At 40.6% G+C, this 24,940-nt stretch overlaps 1 protein-coding gene across 3 annotated transcripts in view; it reads left to right on the forward strand.

Moving 5' to 3' along the window:
* sema6a (sema domain, transmembrane domain (TM), and cytoplasmic domain, (semaphorin) 6A) overlaps positions 1–24,940 on the forward strand; it is a 145,210-nt gene that overhangs the window by 63,955 nt on the left and 56,315 nt on the right. For all 3 annotated transcript variants that reach the window (XM_077561185.1, XM_077561186.1, XM_077561187.1), the window contains exons 3-6: positions 590–707; positions 16,229–16,289; positions 19,279–19,341; positions 19,773–19,874. In XM_077561185.1, the coding sequence (XP_077417311.1) occupies positions 590–707; positions 16,229–16,289; positions 19,279–19,341; positions 19,773–19,874 (344 nt within the window). The remainder of the gene's footprint in view (positions 1–589; positions 708–16,228; positions 16,290–19,278; positions 19,342–19,772; positions 19,875–24,940) is intronic.

Genomic DNA, 24,940 nt, shown 5'->3' on the forward strand with positions numbered 1-24,940 from the left:
TTAAGCACATTTATTCTTGATTATTGGCACGTCTGGCTCACAGTCAAGAGGTTCTGGGTTTGATTCTCGACTTGCTGCATGGAATTTACATGTTGTCCCCGATGCTTGTGTGGGTTTTCTCTGGCTACGCTAAATGTTATGTCCTACAGTTCTTGAATTCACACTTCAATCACGTTGATCTATTTTAAATACATTGTGAAGGTTTAAAACATATATAAAAATGATTTGAAGCCACATTTGTGTGTGCAATGCATATGAAAAAGCCCAATCCGTTTTTTTCCTCTCGTTTTATAAACAAAGCGAGTGTCCACAGAGAAATGCTCAAAGTGTCTCTCCCACTAAGAGTAGCCTGACATTGACCTGCTTCTGTTTAGCCAAACAAGCGCTTTCATCCTCGGCCACTAACAACAGAACAATTTCATGCTACAGTGCCGTGCATTTTTTTTTTTACCGTATAATTTAAGGCCGCAGCAAGCGCTCAGGCAGCAGATGTGTTGACATTTGATCCAAATCCCGACGTACGACTAACAGAAACTTGGGCAATCATGTCGTCAAAGTGTTTTGAGCTGTGTTCCCCCCCCCCCCGCAGACACAAAGCAGTACCCGGCCTTTGTGGGCCACAAGCCCGGCAGGAACAACACGCAGCGGCACAAACTGGACATCCAGCTCATCATGATCATGAACAAGACCTTATTCATCGCTGCCAGGTAAGCGAACAAATGTTGTTGCGGCCACAATGATTCTCAGTGATTGTTGCGAGCTTGACGCTGATGGCTCGGCAGGTGGCTTATCAATCTAGTAGTGGGAGATATCTATGGCTTTATGAATCACAAGGGATACATCGCAGAAAAAAGCTCTACACTTTTTATTACCTCCTGTCTTTGTGCCTGGCAGGAGGGTATCTTTTTTTCCTTTTTTTTTTTGCATAATGAAAAATAGGTTTACGAGTGTGTTCACAACAGATTTGTCCCCTGAAAAATACGCACATTAAATTTTCTAAACTTGTTTTTTCATGAAAAAAATGCACTCAACAGTATTATTATACTGTTTAAAAACATATTCAAGTTTGCAAACCACCTTATTGCCACCAATTATTCATCAATGTTATTATCTTCCCACTGCAAGGAAACCAATGTGAATTGATGAATTGATGGCAGCTAGATGTTGTGAGGTGTGCTACTGCCAACTAGCGGTGGGGGTCTGAAGTGCATCGTCTCAAATGTTGCTCGTAGGCACCACTGTATTTGAGTATAAGCGATTCAGAAGTCAATTTCCCATAATGTTACCTTAAACTCTTTTACCGCCAAAAACGTTTAATGACGTTTGCTAAAATCCAAATGAATGCCGCCAAAAACGTTAATTGCCGTTTACTAAAATCCAAATAAATGCCGGCAAAAACGTTAATTGACGTTTACTACGGGGTTTTTTTTTTTTCAATGGGCAGTGGAAGTTGTTGCGCAGCTCTGCCTATTCAATGAACAGCCACTAATTATGGCCAGCAGATGGCAGCATTGCATCTCTTTTTAATGTGCTGCCGGTGTACGCAATTGCAGTGAAACTTAACGGATATGATGTAATAGAACGTTTTCAAGGATGACGTGAATGATCAAAGCCTTTGTCACGTTAAATCTAATTCACAGAGTGTCACTAGGCAAAAAATATTAGTGTCAAAGTCACTGTTGTGCAGAAAATGTATCTTTTCACAAAAAGCTTCTTTTCTCCTTATGTTTTTAATTTTTGCTCAATGTCACACAAATTACCTATTTTCAAATGGCGACTAATAAAGAACGGAATAAGGTAGAAACAGACTTTTTTTTCTAATGAAAGAATGCAACGTAATCTTTCATTTGGCACCCAGCATGTTCGTGTAGTCCAAGTACAGTTAAAATGCTCGAGATCAGCTGGCACTGTCAAGGTTGTTTTTTGGATAACGTGTGGCAGTAAAAGAGTTAAATTCATGATAACGGCCCATTTGACACAAAATGTAGGCTAACAAGCGCTACATAACAACTTTTTGTAACTTCAAGAAGCGGTTTGAAATAAAAGTTTGCCTTCTCCACGCCCCTTAACTTCTTGACAATGGTCAGCCATTTTGCAGTTACTGCCCTCTGCAGGGCTGGAGTGGAACATTAATTATTATAGGGTGACATGTTGAAGTCAGGTCAATTTTATTCGTATAGCCGTTAATCTCAAACAGTTGACAAAAAAATTGACACTTCCTCTGATCTTAACCCCCCACAACAAAAAAACTCTATATAGGGGGAACAGAGGAAATCCCACTATCCAGTATTTCTGGTTGGCCTTGGGAGGTGGTCTCGAAGTTTCCTGTTTTGAGCTAGCTGCCAGCTAATCGCCTTTTATCTTAACCTCCCACCCAAAAGACACACAAAAACACGATAAAGAAGTTTGTCTTTCCTGGCGACTCACAAATGTCACACACTTTTTGCTTCTTTGCCTGTCAATGCCCCTCACCTGAAGGGCTTTTATTCCCATACAAATACAGCTCAGTGGCACCGCAGGAGCCGCACACAGTACCCTCTCATTGATTTTCTTCACCGCTCTTGTTGTTACCATTTAAGAAATCTTGCTCCACCTCATGACACAATGAGCAATTAGAGGAGCAGCAAGTGTGCCATTATTACCATATGAAATTTCAAATACGCTTGCTGATATCAAGGCGGAGCGTAAAAAGGTCTCTGCGATTCTTATCGGCTTGATCTGAGCCCCCCTTTGGGTAATTGAGTTCAAGCCTGACTGGGTGAAAAGACACAATGGAAGGGGTGTTCTTTGTTTTGCTCCTAAGCATGTCAAATTAAGTGGCTGGAGGAGACTGCTGCTTTTGAACATATCTGTGTGGTCATTAGGGACAACTGTGTGTGTGTGTGTGTGAGGGGAAGGGCGCCAGGGACTTTGGTGCGACTGTCGCCCACCTGCTCCGCATGGGGTGGCAGCCAGCAGTTTTAGGGGCACAAGGGGGAGGGAAATGGGACACAGAGGGTTTATTTGAGGGGTGTGTCTGTTGGCGTGCGTGCACATGTTAGAGGGTGTGTTTGTATGTGTGTGTTGCCCATTTTAATACACTGACCAGTTGTCAAATGGACCGAGAAAGGGTTTGTCTTCTGCGTGCTGTATGAATAGACAGTAGAGCAGTTGGAGCGATTTGTTGAATTGTGGGCACCCGGAAATCTTTGCGAACCGTACAGGCGGTGTTTCAAGGCCATTCTTAACTCATTCACTGCCATTGATGGCTATAGACGTCAAAAATTCATTTGAACTATATCTATTAGTTTAACATTTTTTCCAATTTTGTTAACAAGAGTATGAAAACAAAAAAATATTTTCAGAAGAGATATAAAGAGTTAACTAGCGTAGTCATGCAATTAATTACGATGACAAATTTTAATCGCCTGACACCCTTAATTTGTAATAATTTTTTTCTTTTTTAAATCTTTTTTTTTTTTTTAAGAAAAGATTATTAAAAATTTGAGGCATCAGGTGATTAAATGTTTTAATTATAATTAATCGCATGACTTTACTAGTTAACTCACGATTAAAAAAAGAAAAGAAAAGATTATAAAAAATTAGGGGCGTCAGGTGATTATTTTTTTTTAAATTGTAATTAATCGCATTACTTCACTAGTTAACTCACGATTAATAACAAATTTGATATCTGGTCTAAATGTGCAATATTTTTTTCCCCTAGGTTTTCATACCTTTAACAAAAGTGGAAAAAAATGTTAAACTAATGGAAATCGTTAAAATTAATTTTTGACGTCTGTAGGCGTCAATGGCAGTTAATGAGTTAATGGTCGTGTAAGTGTGAAAAATAGGTAAATAAACAAGTCAATGTTAAAGACCGTATGTGGTCACCATATTGTACTGAGCAGCCAGGCCAGCTGTAACCCAAATTTAATTTCCACTTCTATGCTATGTCATCCTTGCTAAGAAAAAAACAAGTGCAATGTGGATTGGCCACCTTAAGTGATAAAAAAAATTCTTTACAGATGTGTTCTTAAATGCTCTGAGCATACGTAGACAAAGCAGACGTATAGTCTTGAGTATGTGACCCTGGAATAACTGAAAGGTCTTTTGTGAGATTAGAGTGAGACCTGCCATAATTGATTCCCTGCGCAGATAAGTAAATCTTTGACGATAGTATGCACTGAATTGCAACAGGATATCGGTAAAAATGGAATGATGAGGAGTTAAAGGAGACGATCAATTTTAAAAGTGGCTCTGCCAGCAAAGCAGTGCAGTCACTTTTAAGCAGTCAGATGACTGACGTTGGCGTGCTGCAGCTTGCAGATGGCCTCTGTGAACGTCGGCCAAAGCCCCACATTCAGTTCAGGCTGTTTTTTTTTTTTTTTAATGGCTGCACACTGTATTGAATCGCTTTGGCTTTCGTTTTGATGCTGGCAATGAATTAACAAGATCCCTAATACGGATCTAGCTACTGATGAAATTGTAAATAGACAAAGTGGCTTATGCATAAAGGGAAAGAGTCTCTAGCCAAACTGAGCAACAGATGAGCTGACTGATATCAATAAATTGGGTGTTGTGGGTTTGAATGAAATGTGTTGATTTGAGGAGAACGAATACTCTGTTCACTTGGCTCGCGGTCTCGTGCGCTTGAATTCGTGCATGCTACTAAGCTCCTGTTGAGTAGCTCATATCATTTTCACCAATATGTCCAAAATGCCATTAGCCCCATCAGCTTTTAAATCGCCATTACAAATTCAAGTCAGGAATCATTTATAGCCTTAATATTCTGAATCCTAGTCAGCGGTAGAAAGGAAGAAGTCGAGTCAGATGACATGCAAGGCTTGCGAGCTTGTTCTTGACACAGTCTTTGAAAAAAAAAGCCTGATGGGATTTGGACTTTTTCCTTCAGCCTTTATTTGCCTCCAGTCTAGTGAGGATAAAGAATATAGAAAATGGATGCATCCTGCTTTAAAAGCCAAGCAATACTTTTAATACCAATGGAAACCGTTACAAATTGTGAAAACATATTTCTCACATCACATTATAGAAATCATTAAAAAAAAATACATTTTACAGTATATTTATTTACGGTAATGCCCTCACTTCTGGGAAAGGAGAGCCACAGTCGCCAATGCTCTTTTCAGTCGTTAATTGTGATGCAGGAGAGTTAAACACATAACACGATTAGCACACTCACACAGGAGCTGCTGTTGACCACAGCTCACACTCACACGCCGACATCACATGCCACCCCGACAGGCCACGCCTCTTAACTCATTTGCTCCCAAAAAAAGGTACAAATACGTTCTATTTTAAATATTACGTGGTTCATGTTTTTTTTATGCTAGAGGATACAGAAGGCTTTGATGCAGCCTCTGAAATGAAAGACGCTTGAAGAATGGTAGTTATTACAAAAACGACCAGCAGGTGGCTGCAGAGTATAAGAGATCAACCAGGGTAATGCTGCCCCACTGTTTTAAACAGATTTGTGAATAATGATGAAATTTAGCTATCTTCTAATGCTAATTGCTGCAAAACGGAAACAGATAGAAATATACTTTATATACTTTTTCTGATGAAAGAAGAGACTCGAATTTTTCTTTTGGTAGGTTCCCTGTTTTTATAACAATAGAACTGTATATTCTTTGGGCCTTGCAAAATCTGTCAAAATCAAGTAAAACAGCCCGGAGCAAAGGGGGCTGCTTCAGTGAAAATGTCTGGGAGTGAATGAGTTAATGGTACATGCATGATAAACAGGGGTTCATTGTGTGTAATTATACCGTACAATCACTGGCCACAACATTAGGTACACCCACACTGTCTACTGAGCGTAAATTAAAACAGAGCACGATCGCAACGCGTGACGTCCGCCGATGTGATGAGACCGTGCTGGCGTGCCTAATGTTGTGGCTGGTGAGTGTATGCGCGCTGTCACAGGTGCTTTAGCAGTGCACCGTAATTCAGCAGTAAACTGCTCTTGATGCAAGATTCCTCTCCCCGGCGCTCCATATTTCATGTTCAAGGTACACGCTGCATGACATCCAGAGGCAATTCATCACGGAGCTGCAGGAGATTTATCATTTACTTTGCTGGATGCGCACTCGTATGCGTGTGTGTTAGCATCTTTGTGGCGCATGCAGTTGTGGCCATCCACTTTTAAATCAACCAATCTGATTGTAATCCATTTACCTCGCGGCAGCCATAGTTTTTTCCCTTCCTTTCCTTCTTTTTTTAAAATGAGTTTTCTTGTGGTGTGTGTGTTGTTGAAACTCTGTATGGACCACTTGTGATGGTTAGAATCCTTCATGCACAATAAGAGTGTGCACAAAAGACAAAGTTGAACCAGGAGGAGAGTCTGTTTACTAAAGGGGTATATAAACACTCGCGTGTGTGTACGTACTGTTCAGTGTCATTTGGACAAATTGTACTTTTCCGGATTAAATGGAGTATAGAATGATATTGGAGTTAGGCCTTTTTTAAATTTTTTATTTTTACTTCTACTCAGTTTACTAGACCAAGTAAACTTTTCTTTATGTGTCAACTTTATAGTGGTTGGAAGGGCACATGTGTCCCTGAATAATTGAGCCACAGTAACGCTGATGTAATAATCACTTGCAGGTTTCAAATTTTCACCTTCATAATGAAAAGGCACAGCTTGGTCTTAATTAGAAGTGGCCATGTTACCGTTTGCGACATAATATCAGCCTTGTATAAACGTTCTTTTTTTAGCTGGATGGCTGGAGGACACGAGAGGACGCGCACGCCAATGAAGGCCGTCTACATAGAATGAGGCACGGCATGTACGTTAGTGTATAGCCCAGCTGGGCCGGCATACTTGAGCTCTGTGCACACGCGGGCGGCATAGTCGCCATTCCCGGCGCTCCCTTGGCCCCTCGCTATGGCAACGGCAACAATCTGAGGCGAGGGAGCGCAAGTATGGTTGCCGTTGGCGCGTTCTCCAACGGTGGAGGCAGCTAGAGTGTCCATTATTGTAGCTGTAGCAAATCCTGTTAAAACCCACTAATGACAGGGATTACACACCGGCCTCCTTCTCTCCTCGCCACATGCGGCCACGTACGCACCCGGGACAACAAAGCTTACGCATACAATAGTCACCTGGATTAAAGGTTTGGCTCGTAACGTAACATGTTCTGGCCAACCTCGGAGTGACCAAGCCCTCTTGAAATATGGGTCTTTCTACCCATTGGTATATTCTGTACTTATATACATATTATGGGATGTTTCGGATAATATACCATTTTAGAAGATATTTTGAGGTCCTCGGATTGTTTGATTTCTATCAAGTGCTTTGGGTCATTTCTGAGCTAGTTCACGTCCTGTTTAGTCCTTGAAGTAATATTTGGGACTAGTCCACATTTTACCTTGTGGTAAATTCTGGCTTAGTCAATACTATACCATTATGGTATATTCTGGAGTGCTGTACTTATATACATATTATGGGATGTTTCGGATAATATACCATTTTAGAAGATATTTTGAGGTCCTCGGATTGTTTGATTTCTATCAAGGGTTTTGGGTCACTTCTGAGCTAGTTTACTTCCTGTTTAGTCCTTGAAGTAATATTTTGGACTAGTCCACATTTTACCTTGTGGTAAATTCTGGCCTAGTCAATACTATACCATTATGGTATATTCTGGAGTGCTTTCTTAATACGCTGCAGTAAAATTATATTTTGGGCAGTCATACCTTTGAATTTATTCTTCCAGTGTTTATACCCAAAAGGTATATTATGGGTTGGTCCAAATCAACCATGGGGTTTGGGTATATTCTGAGATGGTTTATTTTAGACCTTGGGTGTATACTTGGTGAGAACACCTTTTACCTAGTTTTAAATTCTAGGCTAGTCAGATTAATAGCCTTGTGGTGTCACACATGGTTCAGCTAAACGTTTATTCTGGTGTAGTTCACGATACAGTATACACCCTCATTTCATTCCGTGGTGGAGTACTGCACTGTATACTCTGTGATTAAGTTATTCATTTTCTGGACTGGTAGCACCTTTGACCTTGGGGTATATTCTGAGCTAGTCCACCTTTTACCTTGGGCCTTTAACATTTTCCAGGATTCTTTCAGATCTCTAAAAAGTCTGTCAAAGCATTGAATTGATTAATCTAAAAACAAGGAATTATATCAAATGGCATTGCAATCATAAATCAGGCTTTCAAAAGTGTTAACACATGATAAGTAGGACTTTGTTATTGTAATTAGTCACAAATGGGACAACTGTGTTTTACTTTTTATTTGACTTTTGTGTTAAATCCCACAGGGGTCCATTATATACCGTGGTATTAATGTATATTCTTGGTTTGCTGTTGTGGTGTATTCATTGCTAGTTCACTTTGCACCCTTTGGTGTACATATCCTGAATTAGTCCTCTTTATACTTTGGGGATTTTCTGAACGGTGTAAATGTCTGAGTCTGTAGAACAGCCTGTGTGGGTATTAATCAAGGGAGGTGGTATATTTCGGGCTGCTATACTGGAATTTAGAATGCTTAAGCAGTTGCTGACTTTGCATCCATATATTGCTTTTATGCCACTTTTTGTCCAACCATCGATGTCACTTCTACCGCGCATGTGATACACTAATCCACCCCAACAATAAGAAGCTGCCTGCTCAGCTCACCAGCATTACTTTTTTTTAATCCGATGTTTGTTCCCTTCATGCTAAAGTCTGTCCCCACCTACACTCCCCAGCTGCCGCAACACTCGTGAACCTCCAATCCGATGCGTGCCTGTGCAACAACACAATTGGCTTGATGTGTTGCCAGTAGGGAATGGGGGGAGGTATTGGACATGTGTCATACAACTGGGGTTTGATGTTTTGCATTCCTCTGTTCTGCATTCCAAGGGTGTCTTTGCATAAAGCACCCTTGATTCAAATCAATAAGGCTAGGCCTCGTTCGTCAAAAACATACCCCTTACCCTACTAACCCTGCGACACACTCACACATCAACACACACGCTCACGCTCAAACATTCAATCCCGAGAACCTTCTAAAAGACCAACCTGCACCAGCTTGAGGGGGGTCGAGTGAACTCTGGCTTGTTGTATTTCATGGCATCACATCACCAAGGGCCCCTCGTGCCCTAGGCCTATTCACAAGCTCCACGTCCCCCCACACAGCCCACAGGGGCCTGCTGGCTCCCCCCCCCCCCCCCGGTCCCCTTCCCCAGTCCACTTTGTGCTGAGGATTTGATCCAGAGGAAGCCAAAACAGAGCACAATAGTCCGCCAGCCACCCCCCATGATCCAGTTATGATAAATATCGGTGAGGGTGGGGTTGTATGTGCCGCACATGGAGGTCAGAGGTGGTAAACATACTCAACCTCTTACTTAGGTAGAAGTACAGATAATAAAATTAGATTCTTTTTACCTGTTTTGATACACAATGGAAAAAAAGAACTTCTCTGCACACTAATAGTTTCTTTTTTTTACTTGCTTGTACTAAGAAAACAAAAACAAATCTCATGCTAGCTAGAGCTAGCTAGCATTGGCTCAACATTTATGCTATCAAAACGGTTACCCATAGTTTTGTTAATGTTGTGAGCTTGATACGCAATGGAAAAAAGAACTTCTCTTGCCCACTATTAGTCTAATAGTTTCTCTTTTTTACTTGCTTATTCTAAGAAAAAGAAAACAAATGACATACTAGCAAGAGCTAGCTAGCATCGGCTCAACTTGTATGCTATTAAAACGTCTTGCCATACTTTTTTTTCATGTTGGGAGCTAAGTAACATAAAATGCTAAGTTAGCTAATGATGAAAAAAAAAAAAAAAAAACACCTTGCTTATATGGTTGTTGGAGTTTTTAGGCTGGCATAATACACATCATAATGGCCACGAATCATTCTTGAAGCTAACAATTCTGTTAGATGAGGCCTCTCAAAATCTGCTAATACTTCGTGTTCACGTTCCTCCATGTTGTTTCAACAAGTCCCTAAGATCACATTCGATTAAGATCTCAACCAGGGTTGATTTTACTTCTCTCTATTTACGTCATTGTTTATTTTGTGTTGTCATTAGAGGTTGAACAAAGTAACAATCTTATTTAAAATAAATTAAAAAATTCAAAAGTAGGGAGAAAAATTAAAACGTCATTAGATAAAAATTTAGCTAAGCACATATACTGTTTGTACTTTGTTACTTCCCACCTCTGGAAGGTAAAGAAGGCGTGCTAATTGTGCTATTCTACTCCTAGCCAGACTAACAGCAGGACACTTTGACAAAGCCCCAGCAGACAGACCTCAGACGGAATTCTCTGAACGACATTCCTGCGCACAAACCCCCTGTGTTCTCATGGCTTCATGTCCACGTCCATCCGTCGCACACTCAAGCCCCGCCCACATGCCGGCCGTCTTTCTGCCATCACTCAGCTCGTCCTCGACGTCTTGTTCACAATAGTCTCATATTTGTGTCTGAAAGCAGATCCGCATGCCTTCCCGTTCAGCTCGCGCATTTCTGTTGGACGAATTTCGGGAAACGGGATGCCCTCAGTGAGTGAGTCAAACTGGCAGCCGATGATGCTCACTTAGCCAGTGTCAAACACAGACATGATTTAATTCCCTCTGAGTGAATTGAACCATACAACAGCACCCCTAAAGACTCTTTGCGGTTTTTGGGATGGCTCATGCATAACATACTAATTTTAAAGTGACCTAATCGTATGGCCCTCTAATCCAGTATTTCCCAACTTTCATTGAGCCAAGGCACATATTTTATGTCAAAATGCTTATGGAGGAAGATATCTGTCAAAAAGCTGTACATATGACAAACCATTCATCCATATAGTTAACAAATGATATTTTTTGGGACCAATTAAGTGAAATTGGGTAATTTCCCGCATCACTGCACTCAACCAAAGCATTTTTTAAATTTGTTCCAAGTGTCCCAATATACATATGTATTTTTTTGTTTGCATTTTCTCAAAAAGTGCTTGAACAAATAAGCGCCTCCCTCAAATAGACGCTTCCTCTTACAAACAAACAAACAAACAAAAACAGGTAGTAACTCTACTTGCCTCAGTTCATAGATGCTATTGTTCACACATTGCCAATTCCTTTGCTAACCAAAAAAAAAGCACCACCTTCCAGTTCCAACGCATGAGTTAACAGAACTGTTGACCTTTGTATTGACCCCCCCCCCCCAAAAAAAAACAACTCCGCAAATTGTTTTGTTTGCTATGTTGTGCTAACATTGTTGGCATACATCTCAGTAATTGATATTTTTAAATGACACCATAAGGGCAAAAAAAAAAAAAAAAAAGTTGGGTTTTTACAGTGTGGCATTCATTTCATGTCATCTGAGATGTGAGAGGCTCCTGCTCACTTGTGACCCTAATGAGGATAAATACTATAGAAAATGAGTGATGGGATGAATGGGTGAGGTTAGTTGCCACTGTAAAACAACACGCCAAATTCAAGGCCCTGTCATTTTTTTGTGGTCCACCAAAGCCTGGAAGTAATCATCCAAAATACACAATAGACACAGTGTGTCTTTAAATGACAAAAAGGCGCAACGTCAAACTAAATGACTTTGTCACAAGTTGTGAATTGATTTGATTAAAAGCTTGACAGGTCACGACACTTTTCGGCTGACCGAGTGGCGTTCAACCTCCGAGTTATGAGTTCAGGTGCGGATGGGAAAAGGGAAAAACGGGGGCATGCGTGTGTATGTTTGTGCGAGTGTGTGTTGACACAGCCGCTCCATTGTCCTCCTCCATCCCCAGCCAGGATGTTTAAGAGATGCCTCATGTTCTTGGCTCCCGCTAATCTCCACTGGAGAGTAAACCCGTGTAGCTGGAAGGCCTTGGCCCTGCAAGACGGGACAGTCCAGGCCTCGCGTAGGGAGCCAGGCTGCAAATTTATGGTGCAGGCAATTACATATTGCTCACGAGCTGTTTTAAAATTGCATGCGGTAAAATACGAGAGCGCACTAAATCTGCCAAGCCATCTTCTGATTTAATCGCTTTTGATTTAGTTTTGTCTTTTTGATGTATATTAGTGGACACATTTCAAAGTAAGTTAAAGGAGCAATTTGCTGAACAATAAGAGAAAGAACTGACGATGATATTGATGCCATCCGTCTTCGTCCTTTTACGTTGCCATTTTAGTCTTCTTAATTTCCGTCTCTCCTTTGATTGTACGTATTTCCTTTTATTGTTGCCATTTTTAATGATGACATTTACTGCTATTGAGGTGACGCAGACATTGAAAACCCAGGAAAAACACTCCACAGGAAGCCTGGACATTAAACAGATAAATTAGTTTGACTGATGCAGTGGGAGTGCTACAAAAAAGTTTTGGGAGGTAGTTGATAGATTACTGTATGCTTTGTTTGGCATTTTGGACTCAACCAATTTTTTGAATTTTAACATAAAATGGATCTATTTCTAATCAGGCGTACTGATAATCGGGCCAAAAAATATTTGGTAGTACAACTAGTTTTTAACTCATTTTGCTCCCCAAATATATAAAATGTTTTAAGTGTCCCAAAGACGTATTTTTACTTATTTTTTATTTATTTATTTATTAAAAAATTTTTTAATGCTAGAGCATACAGAAGGCTTAGATGTAGCCTCTCAATTGCAGAGAAACGGTTAAAGAAATGGTAGATATTACAATAGCAGCCAGCAAGTGGCAGTAGAGCCAAAGAGATCAACCAAGGCCATGTTGAAAAAAGCTAATTTTCGCACAGTTCTAAACAGATTTGTGAATAATTATGAAATTTAGCTGTAATTTAATGCTAATTGCTGCAAAACGGAATCAGATAGAAATATACTTTTTTTTTCGTGATGAAAGAAGAGACTCTAATCTTTCTTTTGGAAGTTTTTTTTTATAGCAATAGAACACAATATTTTGTGGGCCTTGCAAAATCAGTCAAGATCCAGTAAAACAGCCGGAGCGAAGGGGGTTGCTTCAGTGAAAATGGCTGGGAATGAATAAGATGTCAAATGTTGCACAATATATTATATTGTAATCTTGTGTAATATGTAAACATGCTACTTTATTCATTGTTCATACAATGTCGTTTGAAGTGACTGCGTTACGTAAGTCAACTCTTGAGCACATCGTCCTTGCAGCCTACTCTCCGAGCATTATTACCAGTCAACCTACTCTTAATCCATTGTTGCATTCATATACAAGTTGAATTGAATGGAAATTGATTCGTCATGCCTGAAGAGTTAGGCACAGGGATGACGTAATTAAAAGGAGACTCTTGTTGTGTCACCCGTCTTGGCCACTACTTTGGTGTAGCAACAGAGCTAACCCTAAACCCCACAAATCAAAAATAATAAGTTATATCCTTCGATTGTATTATCACACAGCAGCATTTATGATTACAAATCTTTGTTCTTCTTTGCACTTCCGGCAGTCTTGATGCCCTGTGGCACCATGCTGCCTCTCACTGGTCAGTCTTAGTACTACAACAGACATCTGATTTGTGGGAGGAAACTTGCAATTGTCGCTGGAATGATTATGAGTCTGTTACCACACACAATAGTAATTATCCTCGCCATGTAACATCGTTCACATTTTAAAAATCCATTAACCGGAGCGTGTGTACCACTCTTTAGTGAGAAGTGTAATTTTAGCTCCCGCTGTGACGAAATGAAAACCAGAGACAGAGATTTTAATCTCACTGGGAATGTGTCCTCTCCGTGCAGCAGCCATGCTCCGCTAATTTCAACTGCTTTCCAAGATTAATTATTCAATTTTCACGTCAAGGCTGATAACGTACAGCAGGCTAGGTTTCATCTGTGTGGAGATGTCCCTGCCCCGCTCCCAAGAAAGCGATATAAGCGGTTTCATTTCAAAATGCACGTCCCTCCCAAGACTTTATTCGATTTAGTTAATGAGACAGCCAGGCAGGACAGGCGGGCTGAGCGCAGGTTTGGGAGCTGGAGCGTAATTAAGACGTGGCTTTCACGACGACGCTCTGTACGCACCCTTTGATCAGAAAACACAATCTCCCACCAATTAAAGCAGTTGGAGTGCACGGGCAAGGCCACCTCTGTGCGCAAACGAGGTAAATCCTGCTTCCGTTCACACCACACACCTAATGTACCTCCCATTGCTACAACCCCTCCCCCGCTCTCTCTGTACCCTAATTCTTTATGCTAAGTAGGTGTAGCTGTCTGTCTGGGATGTTGTTAACCCTTTATGTCTTCCATATGCCTGCTGATGGCTCTGACATTATATGAACAAAGGGTAATGGAACACACGCTGGTGATGTTTGTGTTACGTCCAGCTTTTTATTACAGAGACGTGACTTAACTCATTCACTCCCAGCCATTTTCACTGAAGCAACCCCCTTCGCTCCCAGGTGTTTTACTGGATTTTGATTGATTTTGCAAGGCCCACAGAATATTAGCATTAGAATATAGCTAAGTTTCATCTTTATTCAAAAATCTGTTTAAAACACTGGGGAAAATAGCAGTTTTTTTCTTTCAACATAGCCCTGGTTGATCTCTTCTACTGTACTGCCACCTGCTAGTCGTTTTTTGTAATAACTACCATTGCTTTAAGTGTGTTCTTCAGGTCAGAGGCTGCATCAAAGCCTTCTGTATGCTCTAGCATTACCCCCCCCCCCTCCCCAATAAAAAACGTTTTGGGGACCATGGGAATATTTCAAATAGAATGTTTTTATACGTTTTGGGGAGCAAATGTGCAAATAAGGTAATTGTGAAAAGGATAATAATGAAAAATAATGTGATTTTTGAGAGCACATTTCAAAACAATGTTGTTCAGAAAAAAAATACTTTTGAAGTGATCTTAACTAAAGTAATATATTGTGTGAAATGAATCTAATGTAAATCAATAAACAAATAATTGTGTCCTTACCATGGCATGATGGCCTTAGAATTAAAGTACTTACGCAAATAGTAAAGAATATAAATAAAACGTATTGTGATTCTGATGATCACAACTTTAATACAATATGTGACATAAACAACAACAATAATAATCATAATCATGATAATTAGATGTGTTCAATACCATTTTTCAGACCGATACCAGTACGAGTATCCACTCTTTTGAGTACTCACCGATACCAAGTACCGATAACGCTAGTACTTTTGAGGTATTACAATTTCGCAAAATTACAAGAAATTGTGAATTGTGATTCGCCATTGTGTCAAAATGCTACAGTATAACGGCAAAAACTTAGAAGGGCTTGTTTTTCCGTGAAGTATCGCTGGCCAGTATTAGCCATGAGTACCCGATACCTTAAAATAAGGCCAATATCAGACAGACTCGCCCATCTCTAAGAATTAGAATAACTTAATTTATAATTTATAGGATGGAGAAAAATGTCAGAAAATAAGAAAGTTTGTACGGACGTTAGCTTTCCTGCTACGTGTAACCTAGCCAAGTGGTTGCTAGCCCACCTTTTGTCTCTATGGCAATGCCACACCGCACTGCGAGCACACCACTTAATTAGTCAATTAATAAATTAATCAGGGAATTGATTGAAGACATTTAGGAGAATTCGGTCCCTAGTGGGTTGAGGACGGAGCATAAAGCAAGATCCTTAGAGGCATGCTTGGATGAAGTTTTGGTGTAGAAGAACTTTACCTCCACCTTTGGAATGTAATCTGAAATGTTTTTGCAGGTGGACTGGACCAAAAATAAAAATCCCACAGAAACGCTTGAAAACATTCTCAAATAAGAGTGAACAGCTCATTACTTCCTTCCCCATGTGTCCCAACACTTTTGTCCATGTATGTATAGAAACGAGGCAGCAGTGGCTCGTTAATTTTTAGGCTTTACACGCGCTCGCACCCACATAAGTCTTCAAGTCTGAGCTGTAATGAGCATTGGTATAGATTTCCTGTAGCTCAAACAGTGAGCTTAATTGACCTGAACAGCTCTGAGTGACTTGGCACCTCTCGTCTCGCCACCTCACCCCTCCCTCACCCCTCTGCATGCCTCACCCCCACTGGAGCTCTTCCTCTGGGACAAAGAAGCTTTTGTCCCGCGGCCCTGCGCCACGGCACTCCAAAGCTATGTTGACTGTTTCTGTCTGACAGAGCAAATTCGCTCTGGCCTCCTTTTGTTTATTGTCACATTTCTTTTTTAAGTTTGAACAAAGTTTACACAAAGCTCCCATCTTTTGAGGTCGTTTTCTGCCTGCGGGGGGGCAGCGAGCAAATGGATTTATTGTTTGTTGAATTTTGAGACTGTCTGACCTCTCTCTCAATCTCTATCTGTCTTTTCTCTTCCAGGGATCACATATACACAGTGGACACGGACACCGCCACCAGTGACGAGATCTTTTTCAGTAAGGTGAGTAAGCGAGACGTGTGTCCGGCTTGGAGGACGCCTTGTTCTGCCGCTGACGACTACGTAACCCTAATCACCAGTCGCGCGTGTGTTTGTGTGTGTTACGTGGGCGTCTTACTCGCCGCGTGCATCACGTTGACCCCGTTAAATAGATTATCCAATCAATCAGCGAGTAGAGCGCCTGCGTCATCATCCACGCTCAGAGAGACAATGTCGGAAGTAGAGGCGGAGATGAGATAAGATCCCGCTTTAGCTCAGACGCAGCACGCAGGCTCACAATACAGTGATATTCACGTTTCACTCAACATCAATACGACTTTTAATTTTGCTCAGGTAAAAAATTCCACTATATAGAGAGCATATAAAAAAAGGCTCCACCCCTCTCACAGGCTATAAACACATTAAAGAACTGGAAAAGTGAATTCAGAGATTTGTTTCTAAAAAGTTAGACGTGTTTGACGATAAATGCTGAAAACATGCAAAAACTGAAAAGAGAGCATTATTTTACTTTTCACAATTTCAGTTTTCCAGTTTTTTTTTGTGACACACACTGTAAAAGAACTTTCGTCGCAATTGCGGCATGCAGTTCGCTAGCTAGCTATGCCTACATCCCGAAAATGCATCTTCCCTTCGGATAGTACACTAGCGTGACTGCTATGGAGTGCCTCGTTGTCCGCCATGAGTGCACGCATGTCACGCATAGACATGGAACACAAATGACAGGAAAACAAAGTCCGGCCTAACAGAACTGGACTGGGGCTTTGGGCTAGCGTGGCCGCTTTAGCTTTAGAGTGCTTTGTTGTTGGCCATTAGTGCACTCTAAAAAACAGTTGGGTCAAAAAAGTAACCCAATTATGGATCAAAATGAGATGAAAGATGGAAAATAGCTTTTTGGCTAATTCTGGCATATTTACTGAAATGTTTATCAATCAATCAATCATTTAAAAATGGACCAATCCACTTTATGGGTCAATTTGAGATTTGAGGTTGTTTTATACAAAACAATGTGTTGTATGTGGACCTAACTGGGGCTTTTCGAACCTGCATGGCTGCGTTAGAACGCCTCGTGGTCCACCGTGAGTGTGCGCACAACACAGAGAGTAGCAGCAAGTGTCTCATTTCATGCACTTGGCAATTGTTTTTTCATTCAAATTTGTCAGGGTTTTTTAACAACACTCTTTGTCGTGTTTCAAATAAGACATATTTTCACTTTACTGGGAATATAAATCAAATAAAAACACTCTTTTTAAATGTAGGTATTTAAACACCCAAAAAATGGCAAGCGCAAAACATAAATTCTGCATGTATTGCGGTTTTTATGTTAGATCTGTGCCTTTAAGAGGCGAGGCCTAATGGGGTGATGTGTGCACGTGAGTGTCTGGGTGTGAGCAGTGGCAGACAGCAATATTGTAAGATTGAAACGATAATAAAGTGTTTCGTGATCAAAGTCGGTTTAGTTTAAATTATTAACAATTTTTTTAAACTAATTTGTGATATAGCCCAGTCTCCAAATAGCTTGACTTGACTACAATTCAAATAAGTTTGTGTTTCTCCAACATGGCAAAGCTCAGCCAACGGGCCCTAATGAGAGCAGCGAGCACATGAAAGGCTCACGTTGATTGACGACTGAGACTCTTTAATCAGCCCCAAACATGCTCCACAATGGCGGCGGGCAGCGAGTGATCATGGGACGGCACTCAGGGGCCACTGTGTGTGTATGAACGTGTGTGTGTGTATGAACGTGTGTGTGTGTGTGTGACAGTGTTGCAAGGTTTAGCATTGATTGATAAGTGTGCATGACAATGAAAGCGGATGTATGCAACCGTGTGTTTATAGCTGATTGACATGTTGTGCTGGCTACCACGGATCCACAAGCAGGCTATTGTGTGCGCATGTGTGTGCGTGCATTCTGCGATGGCTGACCAATCAGCCCACGAGCTCTAATCACCACACGACGGGGCTTTGTAGACCTCAACCCGATCCAGAGTCAGTTTCATTTGCCCCCTTCTAACGCCTGACAATTACAAGTTCAATTTGTGACCCGGAGCCCTGATCAGTGTTAAGTGGGAATGTTTGCATTTTAGCGGCCGTCTCAGCAGGACAGCGAATGAGCAAAAATCTCACATTATTGATCACAGTGCACGCTCAATGGACATTTCATTAGCTACACTTGCACATTCGAATGAGGCGGTTTTCATTTGTATCTTTTCATTCATTTTGAAGTCATCGAATCAATACTTGAGTCAGCCCTCCCCAAAAATGTTAACATTGTCAATCAAAACTCAACATTTAAAATAAAAAACACAAAATTATTTTACTTTATAAGAAGTCCAGTGAGTGTCGCCTATCTATTATATTATAAATATCTTGATATGAGCCTCACAATACGCTAATTATTGTGCAGAGGTTGGCGATACTGTGTAAAAATAAAAATTAAAAAGAAATGAATAAAGCTCATAGTTGGGGAAAAAAGCGCAATATTGTGTTTTTGTACAATAACATAATAACAGGAGTGACGGAGAAATAGGCTTTGGCCATGTTATTGTCATGTGATCCAATTAGTGAGTGGCCTTTGTAGGTCGATGTAGTTCACAAGGTTGTGTTCGTCTGAACTAATGTAGTAAAGATTTTTTATTTTTAATTTTTATGGAGATGTTGAAAAATATTTGCTGGTATGACTGATTTATGTGAGCGATAACCGCTGCAGTGGCCAAAACATTCCTAATTCAAATTAAACTGCACTAATGAACTCACCACCAGAGGGTGCTAGAAATGCACACATGGAATACAACCTCACCTTTTTAACAGATGTGCTGCTTTTAATATCGTGACACGATATTGTTGCAATTTTAATATCGCGATATCACGACGTTGCCGTTATCGTTAAATCCCTACTAAATAGTGTGCTTTTTATGTTATTTTATCTCATTTAATGTTTTGTTTTTTGCTCCTAATGGTCCTGACCTTAACTTGATTGGATCTTTCCCTGCAGAAAATGACATGGAAGTCCAGGCAGGCTGATGTGGACACGTGCCGGATGAAAGGGAAGCACAAGGTAGACACACACGCACACGGACACGGACAGTGCAATAACACACTCCGTGCAGTTCATAAAGCCTTCATCTGTGACAATTTATAGAGCACATTAGTGATAATCTTTCCATCAAATGGGCAGCCTAATTGTGTTTTCTCTGGATTTACTGTACAATCATCTCCTCTTGCTTTCATTGTTGAGGCAAACCTGGCGCCGTCATAAAAAAAATCATCCGTAAACGTGACATTGACGAAGCAAGAGGAAATGCCGCGTGTCATGATTACATGCCGTCTAAATGGTGCGCCTCAAGCAGAGGCCAGCCTGTCTTTCTTTTTTTTTTTTTAACCACACATTTCATTGGAGCCCCACATGTGCCTTTAAGTCGAAATGTGTCAATTATAAAAATGACAAACGTCCCCTTTTCCTCTCTTTCTCTCCCTTGTGCGCTGCAGGACGAGTGTCACAATTTCATCAAAGTCCTCCTGCAGCAAAACGACGACACCATGTTTGTTTGCGGGACAAACGCCTTCAATCCCTCATGTCGAACGTACAAGGTAAGGATGCCTGTTCTTCGAACATGTCTCCCTTTCTTTGCCTGACACTCGCAATCCGATGAGGATATTTTGCACATGCCAACAAAAGCCACATGGGAGCGAAGGGGCGGACGTAGATGGATGTTATTGCGCAACGCCTTTATCTGCAGGTGGACTTTGACACGCTCGATTTAGAGGCGGACAAACCGGCCCACCTTCTCGCAGGAACATGAAGAAGGCCTGAAATAAAGCCGTGCCTTCCTTTTGTGTAGAAGCCTGCTTGTATGAAAAAGAAAGAAAGAAAAAGCTCTTTTACAAATCCATTAACGACCTCTGGGTAAAAGAAAACTAAAGTCAGACTTTTAGAGAGACTGGATGTCAATGGTGTATGGTATAACTTTGTCGCTCATCAAGTGGGCTGTATAACCCTAAAAAAACAAACGGTGTGGGGCCCTATTTTTGTGCCCGGTGCAAGTCTAGCAAGCACTTCTCCTGAAATGAAAACATTTCCTTAGCTACTACCATTTGTCCTTTCTTCTTGGGTGATGTAGAATTAACAAGTTACGCACGTCGAGCTTGTAAGTATGTTTTTTTTTCTTTTCTTCCTTTTTGGTCATGTTTGTATGATTAAACATGATGCTTTTAATTAAGCAGGCGCAGCAATGCAGAGCAACAGAATTGCTCAGGGAAAAAGATCACAAGACCATGAAATATAAAAAATATATATATAGAGAGGAAGAACACTTCAAACTCGCATTTGGAGTGCCCCAAGAAAACCCACACAAGCACAAGGATGAGCATGCAAATTTCATATGGAAGGATGAGATTCGAACACAAAACCTTGGAAATGTGTGGCAGAAGGCTAAAACCACTAGTTCATCCTGCTGCCATGTATATAAATGACGCCCCTAAATTGTTCCTGGTCACACATTGGCTGGATGAGGAGAAGCAACAAGAACCAAAGTCAGCACACAAACAAAAGGGAATCACTAAGTTACCAATACATTAACTCTTTGACTGTCAGACGTTTTCAGAAAAGGGATGCCGTGGGTGCCAGCCGATTTTAAGCATTTTGACTGATCTTTCAAGGTCCACAGAAAATTTTGTGTTTGGACTATGGAAACACACATACTACCAAATGAAAGATTGGACTCTCATCTTTCATCAGAAAAAAAAGTTTGTTTCTACCTTATTCCGTTTTTCAGTAATCAACAATAGGAAATGGTTAGTTTCACCTCTGTTTTGAAAAAAAAAAAACGTCTTTTAACGTCTTTGGCACTCCTCCATAGGATTTTACTAAACGTTATTTAACGTTTTTGGCAGTCAAAGAGTTAATAAAATGATGACTAATTAAAAAAAAATAAAAAAAATTTAATTGCTAATGAAGCTTGATAATGTGACAGCCATTTGCCCTGAACTAAAAAGATAAAAGGCAAGAAAATGAAGCTAATTATGCAAGACGCATTTCCGAATTTCCACAGTGAACAATATTCCGAGAAGTTGTCTAACTGAGAGGAAGCAAAGCAAAAGCCAACACCAGAAATAAAATATCACTTTGACTGTATCTAATTAAAAACATTTTCTCAAACCAAATCCCAACAATGAATAATATTAAACTCAGAGAGTAATTCAGCTGTCTTTGTTTCAACCTTGTTGCGTGTAATGGAAGAATGGGAGTAAGTGACATGAATAATATTGTGACTGAGAGGCACATTAGTAGGAAGTACGAAAAGAATCCTTGAGCAACAAGACGATATGCAGCGAGGAGGCATTTGTTTGTTTGTCAGTTGCAGGTAGAGTAGCCAAAAATTATACTCCAGTTAAAGTACTGTTACTTTATAATAATGCTACACAAGTAAAAGTAAAAAGTAGTCCTCCAAACAGTTACTTGAGTAAGTATCCATTGAAAAGTCCCGAGTAACTGGTGTGCTTTTGAATAACATATGAAAGTCCAATAGACAAAAATCTAAAATAGGAATATGCTAATTCAATTTTGCCCAACGCAATCATTTTAAAAACAAATATGATAAGCAAAGGCTAATTGAGGTACTCAATTAATGTTCTTTGTCTGCAAACATGATGAAGCAGCACAATAGGCAGAGATGATTCATTATATAATTATATATAGGTTGTTTAGTAAAGCTTCAAATGTTTAAATATTTCAAAATTTAGTTCCACCAACTTGCATCTTTGTGCATAAAGTTGCGCATAAATATAGATAATAGGGATTTTGTATTACATTTTGCAAAAGCTGACGGCGAAAGCTTTTTTGAAAGAGTTTATTTCTCGAGTTCCAAGTGGAGTTCTGACTGAAATGTCAACATTTTTTGTAGTCTATCCATCCCTTTCATATGCAGTACTGCTTATCCTCACCGGGGTCATGGATGAGCTGGAACCAATCTGTAAGGTGAACATACATTTGTGGCTAAAACTCAAACTTTGCTTTTGTGTAGGGCTGAGGAGAGTGTGAGGTCATGTGACTGCCTGGCTCCGTTTGATTGGTCAAATGGAGTGAAATGTCATTTGTTTTTAATCCAAAAAGTTATTCAAGTACAGCCTACTAAATGTAATAGAGTAAATGTAGCAGATTACTCTCCACCGCATGTTGATTTTGCTTTGTTCGGATGAAATGGCCACAGCACGCACTGATGTTATCTTACTGGCCTTTGGGGAAAGAACAAAACCCACACTCACATTCACGCTACTGCTTTGCTTGACTAGATGTGCTTACCAGAAAAACAAGACTTCCCCGCTCCATCGGCTTCATGGCTCGGCATGTTAAGTACACAAGAATGGATGCAGCAATGTTGGGAGTCCTGCTGCAGGGATGTGGAATTTATGTCTCTGCATTTATCAGGCGTGGTTACCTTTTATAGGCCCCACGGTTATGGTTTCAAGGTTTAGCTATTACTGCACCGGCGTTGCTGCTAGCCTGCTAAAGTTAAGAGGGAGGAGGTAGCTCTGTGCACATACAAGGATGTTTGCCTTTGCAAATGTATAAATGAGCGCCTCTTATATATAAAACACTAGCTGCGTGTTGTAAGGAGATTTCTCCTGCAGGGGAAACACTATAAAATGTGATTGATGCCAGGGTAAAATAACTACTTTTCCATGTTGAAAATTTGCTCGGGCAAATTCTTTGATTAGTGAGTCAGTCTCCCAACTGTGAGACAAATACATAATTAAATTGTTAGCGTATGCGCTTGCAATTTTCTAAGAAAAAAAACACCTCTCGACTTAGCTGGGTGTTAAAATAATTGCAGGAAAGTAGAGTATGCGGCGGTCTATCAAGCCATCAATCAATCAATCAATCCTTTACCTCTATCCATCCATCATTCCTCCCATACAGAATGACCAGATGTCAAAAGGAATGCTGATAGGCTGTCAGTTCTTTAGAGGCATGCTGGGGTCTCCGATTCTGCTTTGGCCTAACAGTGTGTGTGCGTTTTTTTGCGTTTATGCGCCACCTTGGCCTCAGTTTTCCTCTCCGTCTCCCCTGTGTGACAAGAGTGAAAAGAGCTTCTGTTTTCAGGGGCCGGCCTCATCCCACATTAATCAACAAGGAGTGAGCAAAGAGGAAGGGGGAGTTGGTGAGGTCATGGGGGGCAGAGGTGGAGGGAGCCCATTGGGGACGGGCGGTGGCTCCCACCCAAACCAATAACCCGCACTGCTCTTCCAATTTTGCCTCTTCATTAGCTACTGTTAGTTATCCTTCCTCCCTTGTTCCGTGTTAATGTCGGTACACACACAATCAAAACCCGAGCAGCCCTCGGACCCCCGCCTTCCCTTGTTCCTTCTCTCCTGCCAGTCTTAATTCCTCTCTGTCGACGTCCTCCCCTCTGCTGCTTTCTCCGCCTGTCACTCCCTGACTGCGCAGTAATAATAAACAGTCCGTCCAGCTGGTTCACACGTATGAACGGACGACGGGTTTCATCTGCTGTTGCCGGGCAAAGTGTTGGCGAGCAGCGGGGTGTTTACAGGCTGTTAGGTCGCCAGGTGATCCTCAGCTTGGTTCTGTGGGCTCTGAGTTCAGTTCTCACATTTGCAAACATTCCTCTCATTAGAGAACCCCGCCAAGGCCAAAGTATGGAAGTATATCTGTGCCATATTAGTTCAAATTGAAGCTCAGATGGCACAAAAAAATAAACTCTAAAAACAGTTGGGTTAAAAAGAACCCAAATTGGGTCAAAAAAGGACCAACTCAACTTTTTGGGTTATTCAGTTAACCCATAAAGTTGGGACGAATGAAAAACCCACAAAACAACCCAACAAATTGGGTTGCTTTGTGGTTTATTATTGAATTTGACCCAACATTTTGGATTAAATACCTCAAAAGGTTTGGCCGGTTAATTTTTTCACCCAATTCAATTGGGTTATTCAATTTACCCAAAAAGTTGGTTCAAATGAATAACCCACAAAACAACCCAACAAATTGGGTTGCTTTGTGGTTTATTATTGAATTTGACCCAACATTTTGGATTAAATACTTCAAAAGGTTGGTCCGGTTAATTTTTTCACCCAATTCAATTGGGTTATTCAATTTACCCAAAAAGTTGGGTCAAATGAATAACCCACAAAACAACCCAACAAATTGGGTTGCTTTGTGGTTTATTATTGAATTTGACCCAACATTTTGGATTAAATACTTCAAAAGGTTGGGCCGGTTAATTTTTTCACCCAATTCAATTGGGTTATTCAATTTACCCAAAAAGTTGGGTCAAATGAATAACCCACAAAACAACCCAACAAATTGGGTTGCTTTGTGGTTTATTATTGAATTTGACCCAACATTTTGGATTAAATAACTCAAAAGGTTGGGCCGGTTCATTTTTGACAAAATACAGTTGGGTTTTTCAACAAACCCCAAAAAGTTGGGTCAAATGAATAACCCACAAAACAAGACAAAAAAAAAAAGGTTGCTTTGTGCAAAAGTTTGGTCGGTCCATTTTTTTTAAAATCATTTTTAGAGTGTACTGTAAGAGGTCAACATCCAACCAAGTAGAAGACATGAAAACAATTGAACCTTTATTAGCATCATGCTTTTTCCTCGTCAACTTGGGACAGAGGCCTCCTTTGGCCCGCAGAAA

This window comes from Vanacampus margaritifer, chromosome 3 (assembly GCF_051991255.1).
Source record: "Vanacampus margaritifer isolate UIUO_Vmar chromosome 3, RoL_Vmar_1.0, whole genome shotgun sequence".
NCBI classification, from domain to species: domain Eukaryota; kingdom Metazoa; phylum Chordata; class Actinopteri; order Syngnathiformes; family Syngnathidae; genus Vanacampus; species Vanacampus margaritifer.